At 38.1% G+C, this 8,670-nt stretch overlaps 1 protein-coding gene across 1 annotated transcript in view; it reads right to left on the reverse strand.

Moving 5' to 3' along the window:
- The window catches only part of MYO9A (myosin IXA), a 104,398-nt gene that overhangs the window by 23,944 nt on the left and 71,784 nt on the right, over positions 1–8,670 (reverse strand). The window contains exons 19-22 of the mRNA XM_008061451.2: positions 8,326–8,454; positions 7,418–7,523; positions 6,161–6,292; positions 4,989–5,112 (exon numbers count right to left, since the gene is read on the reverse strand). Of these exons, the coding sequence (XP_008059642.2) occupies positions 4,989–5,112; positions 6,161–6,292; positions 7,418–7,523; positions 8,326–8,454 (491 nt within the window). The remainder of the gene's footprint in view (positions 1–4,988; positions 5,113–6,160; positions 6,293–7,417; positions 7,524–8,325; positions 8,455–8,670) is intronic.

Raw genomic sequence — 8,670 nt, forward strand, 5'->3', positions numbered from 1 at the left:
TGTAGAGATGAGGTCTCGCTGCCCAGGCGGGTCTCGAACCCGTGGGCTCAGGCAATCCACTCACCTCAGCCTCCCAAAGGCGCGGGATTACAGGCTGAGCCACCGAGCCCGGCTGAGAAAATTATCTTATAGTTGAAAAATAGTAACTAACATCAGCTCTTATTCCCTATTATGCATTTAAAAATAAGATATAATATAGCACCAAAACGTACATTAAGCACTAAACTACCCATAATATGAGACCCTGTGAGTCCTGGCTTTCTCTTCAATGGTTTTAGTATGTTTTCAACACAAAGGTTTCAACACAAAACCTTAACTTAAGGTTTGCTTTCTGCACAATTAAATTTCCAAGTTTCTAGGGACTGTGAGCTACATAGCTTTTTTCAGAATTAAATCTTGTATACTTTGTACTACCAGGTCTTTTCCCATCAGACTAATTCAAATTCATCCTTTAAAATCTAGCTCACATGTCACTTCTGCAGCCCTCCCCTGCACTTCCCGGCAGAATTAAATATTTCTTCCTTAGAACTCTCACCATATATGGCACATAGTAATGTCTGACCCATCTCTCCCTTCCTCATTTTGGGACATGCTTTCTAACATCCACAAATTCAATCACCTAATCATGTAGATGTGCCATTCTTTATCTAAGGGAGCCTATTATATAATTCTATTGTGTACTTTTCCTAAGGATGATATTCTGATACAGGCAGTCTTAACTATTTGATTTGGGTCAGAATTCTGTCAGACAAGTCCATAACAGGTTTCCCAGAATGTAACAAAAATGTTGGGTGTCAAATGCTTTAACATAGGGGATCTAAGTGACATCTGATTCAAAGAAATCCTCAGCTGGGCCTAACATTGCCATTTCTTCCTAAGGCTTAAGGAAATAACAATGAAGATGAGTAGGAGCTACACCACAGTATTAAAATGAATAAGACCTATGAGGAGACCTTTGATGTCTTCTGAATATGCTCTAAGGCTCATGATGAAGAAAGGATGCAGGAAGGAACATCAAGGCATGCCTGATGGGCACAAAGAAATTCAATACTATAAATCAAAGTAAGCTTCCATAGTTGAACAGTGGTGAAGTTAAAGAGAGACTCATGGTGGTAATGAATGAATAGATTGCACCACCCTAAAGAAACCTGATGACTAGTTAGAAAAACACAGACATTACCCTCATGCAGGGAGCCATGACACTTTATGAAGACCCAAAGAAAGCACATGTAAATAAGGTCTGCCTGTGGATTGAATGCATAAAGAGGAGGAACTGTGCACCATCTAGACAGAGCTGTATATGACTAGTTATAACACAAACTCAGAATCCTCATGAAGAAATTTTACCCAAAAATAGCACTTTGGGCCAAGATAGAAGATCACTGTTGAGTATCTTTTAAGTCACAAAAATAGGAAGGAATTAAATTATCAGACCACTTCCCAAGGAGCCTATCTTCCTGGTGAGGAGAGATCCTTCATCGGTTTTTTGAGAAGACTGGTTGTTTTGCATGGTATTATAATCAGGTATCCAGGCTTATTCAAAAATCATATCTCAATGCCTGCAGTTATGGTTCACCAGATAATGAAGATTAGTAAGCACTTTAAACATAGCCAGTACTTATGTTTGTATTTATACCTTGCATGTGAAAAGGAATTACTCCCAGCAAACATTTCTGTACAGTGCAGTGAGGTGGTAATATGAGACATATTGTAGTGCAGTAGTTCTCAGAAGTCTATAGTTGCCTGGTGGGGATGTGGTGACGTCCCCAAGACCATTTCAAAGAGTCTGCAATGTCAAAACTATTTTCAAAATTATACTAAGATGCTACTTGCCTTTTTCACATGTTGACATTTGTACTAATTGGGTACAACTGCCAGCACTTTTACATGAATCAAAGTAATGGTACCAAACTCTACCAGTAGACATCCCATACTTTACTACCATGCATTTACAAGTTTAAAACAGTAGTACAATTATTTTTATTAATTCTTAGTCATCAAATCCACTATTTTTTATTTTCTGTATGATGAAACAGAAAGAACACATAAAGCACCTCTGCTACATACTTGTGGTTTTCTCAAGGAACACATGCTCATGGCTATCTCAAGACACAATGTAAACAATTTGTGCAATTGTTTGATTGCAACTTAAACTGGCTGCTTTATTCATGAAACAAAATTTATAATAGTTGACAAAGTATGATTATTCCGCTTGGGTATGTGGTATACATTTTCTTTGATACTCTATGAAGAAAATCTGTTATTTCAAGTGAAATGAATGACCACATTTGTTTTGGTAAGATTTCAAGCTTTCAAGCAAATATTAGAATTTTGGAAAACTTGTAACTATCCTGTGAGATTGACAGCTTCCCACATGGTATACATGCCAATAGCCAGTGTTTAGCCAGAAGATGTAATCAAATCTTTAAGGGATTGCCAATGCCTACAGAAATGAGACAGGACCTAGCTCATTATCAACAGGGTAAATTGGAGCTACGACTCACCTTCACTTATCCTGAATGACTGACTGAACAGCATTGTTGGACAAGCAAGAAAGAGGACCGTGCCCTCAACACTAGGATATCATGCAGAATTCTGCCTCCCCTACCACTCCTTGTAGTCTCAACAACACAGGGAGAAAAGGTCAAGAAAGAGGGAGGGCAGAAGTACGTGACAAACAGAAATTACCCACCTACTCCCAGTATTTTAAGCCCCAGAATAAGGTCTAGTCTGCTCGAGAAAGAAGTGAAAAGAGCACTGGATTAAAACTATGACTGAAATTTTAATATGAAGAGAACTGAGTCTTAAATACTGGAATGAGATTAGAATGTTTGAAAGCTATGGAATGGTGGCAAGATGCTGTTAAGATAGTTGATATCCAGTAGGAAAGGGAAGTCTGACATGGTAGAGTTGAGAGGTAATTATAGACAAAAAGCAAAACTGATTTGTACTTACACTGCAACAAGCTAAGGCTTCTTAATGAAATGGTTATGCATGGATGGAGAGCGTCTGAAATTAGTTCCACATAGATTAGTATTCTTAGCCTTCCATCCATCCCTCCAGTCCTTTTTTGTATAATCAAGGAAATTGAAGAAGGGCACCAGGAATGAGATCCTGGTATGAGCTCTCTTATACTATGCTATTTAAGTCTAGAACCAGTCCATCAGTATGTTCACTCCTGTTTGTAAAAATCCTTAGTAGATAAAAGAACCATATTTCTATATCTGGGAGGACACCATCAAAGTCACAAATATGAACTGACAGATAAGCATTACTAATGATGGGAGATGATAAAAATGGTAATAAATAGTTTAAATAATAAAGTAGAGGAGATTGCTGAGAACAAAGCTCATAAAGCAGAAATTAATTTGATACCTCAATGCTTTAAACTTTCATCTTTTAATGATTTCAACTAAAGAAGAAATCCAAAGAAGGCTTATCAGACAAAGAGGAAAAGCCATTATATTTTAAATGGATGCTATTCAACTGCACAATACAGAGGAAAAAAAATGAAGGATCTAAAGAAAGAGATTAAGAAAAAAGTAAGTGAAAGCTGGTCAAGAAGTGGTACTTGAATTGGGACTGAATATGGAGGATGGACAGGCATGAATGACAGACGGAGTGGAACAATTTCTGGATGAATGAGAGACAATAATGTAGAGTGGCTGTGACACATTACATTATTAATACATACCGAGACTGAACTGCGGGTAATGCTCATAAATCTAACTGCAATTAGTACAGGTTTCTGGATTAGGAGGGACATGAAAAGGAAAGCAGAAGGTTAGAATGCACACGTCATTGCCCCATTAGAAGAGAAAGTTTAATCTTTCAATGGACTGAATACATCCATCTTCTGCAGCATTGGCAAAAAAGCATAGCTTGTCTATCTGCTTCGAAAAGTAGCTCTATAGCAAAAGTCTTTCCTCTTCCTATCTGGATGGCTGCTACTAAATTGGACCTCTCAGGTCCAATTTCCTGAAAATTCACAGTACAGAAAAGTTTAACTTTAAATGGGATTTCTAATTTCAATATCTGGGAAAAGATTTAGACAGTACCTTATAATGGGATTTATTTAATACATTTACTGCTTTGCTTATGTTTGTTTTTAGAGAATACCTTTCACTAATTTGATCAACAGACCTTTATTGAGCACTTATTCTGTGCCAGGTAGTTTAAATAGTAAAGAAAGAAACAGAGTTATTTTACTGCTAATCTAAGCATAAACTGTGAAGATATGGAGGAAGTATTGCTGGGCCCCTGGAAAAGTATAGGCATGACGATGGAGAAGCCTACTTCTCTTTAGAAATTTACTGGAGATCTGAAATGGGTGCTGATTACTATAATGTTATTTTAAAACTGAGAGGAAGGGTAGCAATAATTAAGCTTTAATGCAGCTGTAGTTCTCCGGTTACTCTAACCCTATTAATTATTGGTCATTGAGAACTGGAGTTATCTATACATAGGTCACTGGTTGCAGAGAAAGATATTAAATAGATTTTTCCAAATACTAAAACCTTAAAGAAATTTATTTGATAATAGTAGACTCAGATGGAATCCCATTTCCTTAAGAACCAAATGATTCAGTTCAAATTCAACTGCAAATGATTAAGTTCTCTACACCCCGGAGTGTTGGCAGGACCACCAAAAGTACATGGTTGAAAGTGGGAACAGACGGTGGAAGAAAGCAAAGAAAAATATTAGGACAGATATGTTTTCATAGAAAAGACATGAAAAGAAAACAGGGAAGATTGTTAAGCCACCAACATTTTACCCAAATACTTGATTTGAAAAATTCTACACATTCAATCACATGTATTCTGTACATACAACTAAGGAGAGCTAGTAGATTAAACATGAGGCATCTAAAGCACCCTGAGATTTGGTGATTTTTTTTTTACTTATATCCTACTATACACCACAAATGCACATTTAAAAGCCCAAGAAGGTCCCCAATTCTCCCTGTGATTCCACGTCTTATATCTTACCATTGATCTACGAATTAGAGACAGCCTGGTCTTTGCCTTATTCTCAGCAAATTCCAGGCTACTAATATCTTTGAGACGAGCCTTATATTTATTCATTTGTTCCACAACAATCAGCTCCACACAGCTGAAATAAGAGAAAAGAGAGAAAACTGTTAAGAGCTGAAGTAAATCAAATAAAATATAGCATCCACAGACTGTTTTTCAGCCATGTGTGACAGACAGTTGAAGAATGAAGGAAAAATTAACATCCTTTACTTTATAAACTCAGTCAAGGTTTTGAATGGTGGTTCACAGCTTTGGCTGCACTTCAGAAACCACCTGAAGAGTGGTTACAAATCTCAATGCCGAGGCTACATCCCAGACCAATTAAATCAAACTCTGAAGATGGGATCCAAACACTGATTTTTTTTTAAGGTTCCTCTTGCAGTCAAGATTAAGAATGTAGAAGAGAATAAAGAAAGCAGAGAGCTAAAAAATTAAGTCCAGGGTGAAATACAGAAATATTAAAGTATTAAGACCAAAGGGATCAGGCACAGTGGCTCACGCCTATAATCCCAGCACTTTGAAAGGCTGAGATGTGTGGATTGCTTGAGTCTTGAGTTCAAATCCAGCCTGGGCAACAGAGCAAAATCTCATTTCTACAAAAAAATAAAAAAATTAGCTGGGCATGGTGGCATGTGACTGTAGTCCCAGCTACTCAGGATATTCAGGTGCAAGGATTGCCTGAACTCAGGAGGTCGAGACTGCTGTAAGCAGTGATCATCGTGATTATGTCACTGCACTGCAGCCTGGGTGACAAAGTGAGACCCTGACACAAACAAACAAATAATCCCCCTCCCAACCAAAACCCAAGGGGAATCAGAGCTGTAAGACCACAGTTAGACTAGACTATAGGAAGATATAAAGTATACATAATTTGGTACAATGGAATTTTAAAATCTATTTAGAATCTATAAGCAGTCCTAAAGAAAAGTCAGATTTAAAAAATAAGACCCTTTAAAATGAAAGCTGAATTAAATCTAACTTCCATTCATCGGCATAAGAAAACCCAACAGTGACCAACAATTTTCCTAAAAACACCTGAACTTATGAAACCATCCACTGTGTTTAATATCTAGATAAAATGACTACACCAAGTCAATCAGAAGTCCCTGAGGTCTTGCAAAGCTTACGTGGTAGTCTTACTGATGTCCTGTACACTTTGCAGTGGGTCAGTGGTGTCAGGGCAGCGGAGAATGCAGGGTGCAAACACAATGGCCAAAGCATTAGCTGACATTCGATTAGTATCTTCCTGTAGAGCAATCCTAAGGAACAAAAGAAAACAAAAAACAAATGAAAAGGGGATTCAAAAAGGGGGAATAGTAGAAAGGTAGGGCCAGCCTCAGTGGCTCAGCCTGTAATCCCAGCACTTTGGAAGGTTGAGGTGAGTGGATTGCCTGAACCTGCGGGTTTGAGACCAGCCTGGGCAACTTGACCAGACATCGTCTCTACAATAAATCAAAAATTAGCTGGGCATGGTAGTGCATGCCTGTAGTTCTGGCTACTGGGAAGGCTGAGGTGGATGGCTTGCCGGAGCCCAGCAGGTTGACGCTGGGGTGGCCGTGAGTGTGCCACTGCACTCTAGCCTGGGTGACAGCGTGAGACTCCAACTCAAAAACAAAACAAACCAAAAATAAAAAAATTTTAAAAAACTCAGATTTGTTTTTTAAAAAAAGAAAAATGGGCAGAAGAGATGAGTGAAAGAAGGCAATGTAACATCAACTGCATAGTACTGGAAGGATATCCATGTCAGTTTAAGGAACTGCAGACTTTTCCCAGAGTTGTTTCTTTGCCTTTGGAAAATGTGCTTTCGCTGTTACTTTCTGGAAGCAGTCAAGGTCAGCAGATAGCTTACTCAGGGACATTTGTGACCCACTGCTCAAGGCCAACATCACTAGATGAACATGTCTAAAAAATGCAGAGTAGAGGCTTTAAGGTATTTTTAGAAGTTATGTAAGACACCTAACCAAGAAAGTTGACATCTTCTCAACTATTTCTGATATTTACACACAGGGGAAGAGAGACTACTTCTCACGCCTCTTTGGTCAATTAATTCCTGAGCTTGAGCCGAGTCCCTCTATGAATTAGGTTACGTCAACAGATATACAACCTGTCTAGTTCAAGAATTAGAAAACAGGCCTAGCTATGCAGTGCCACCATGAGGCTGAAGCTTATACATGGCTCAAATAAGGGCAGAGAAGCACCTGCCATGCAGTGCAACTCAGCTGGGGATTTCTGCTCCAAGGAATTCTAGCCACTTGCTTGAGACACTGACTTCATAAACACAAGAAAAAATATAAAGAGTTGTCAGTTTTCTGAATGGAAAAGTTCTTTTATTTAGAATTACGCAAGAGAAAAATACTAAGCATTCTCATGCTTCCTGAGGCTACCTGACTAGATGAAAGATGAGGCGTTCCAGTGTATTGAGATGAGTTCGGGAGAGCTGGTCAATCACAGAGTATACACCACGGATTGTCTCCTTCCTCTCTTGAAGGCCTAAAAACAGTAAGATCAGCAAATACGACTGAATATCCTCTCTTACATGCTTTATCTTCCTCCTGGACAAATACCACATAGTAAGGGAGGCTGGCTCTAGTGTTTTAGGTAAGGTAGTCGCACCTGTTTGGCAGAAGAACAACTCATGGTAACTACTTAACCTTTGCAGATCTTTGTATTTGTAAGCATCACTTGAGTTGTCATCTACATCCCAGTAATCCTTACTTACAGCAAGGGGAGAGAGATGCTCTAGTTTTTCAGTCATGATCTGGCAGACTGGTTTTCCATTAAAATCACCCAATTGTCACATAATTTATAAATCCTTCATAAATTTATAAATGTATACAGCCTAATACTAGTATTAGGCAGGGCTTCTCCAAAATCCTATATACCTGTAGCACTGAGAAACTTAACTCCAAAACCTGTTAGGCCTGACATAAAAAAGTCAGCTTTACACAGAGTTCTTGTCTAGATTCACAATTTAAATAAACGTAAGTCTACCCATCAATCTCCGATATAATATTTTAATCTGTTTTATAACCCTAGTCTTTCAATCTCTTTGTAAGAAGCAACAAAGTGGCTTACTCAGAAAACTTTTAGGACACTGACATTTTAATGAGTCTCTAAAAAGCCAACATTTGAATAGGTGGCAGTACACTGGCAGTTTTGTACTGACTGTCAAAAGCTTAACTTTGGATCATAAGGAATAACCCCCTAGAGGATAGATTAATAATCTACACTGAACATGGTATTCCTTTCCCAAATGTAGGCTTTCCCTGTAACCCAGGAAGTCTGTGCTTACCCATAGCTCGAAGAAATTCCTCATAGAGTTCAAAGGTCATGAGTGGATTGGGCAAATCTCGAAGCCACTGTTTGAATACACTTGCAATGACGTGTATATTATAGTCATCTAGATTGACACTCTCAGCATCTATTTAGAGATAAGAGTTAGACAGCAAAGCCAAAACATGCAAAACAATTCAAATGATTCACTTTAGAAACTCATTTAGAAACCATTACTTAAAAGGAAGCCTTCATGTTTCTCAGTCAAATTGACTAACTTCTATCTTCTACAATCTAAATTCCATGTTTTAGAACAGTGCTTTCACTTTGGTAAAGGAACGGTTCTTTTTTTTTTTTTTTTTTT

This window comes from Carlito syrichta, unplaced genomic scaffold (assembly GCF_000164805.1).
Source record: "Carlito syrichta isolate Samal-C Ts95f unplaced genomic scaffold, Tarsius_syrichta-2.0.1 Scaffold305253, whole genome shotgun sequence".
Classification (NCBI taxonomy): Eukaryota; Metazoa; Chordata; class Mammalia; order Primates; family Tarsiidae; genus Carlito; species Carlito syrichta.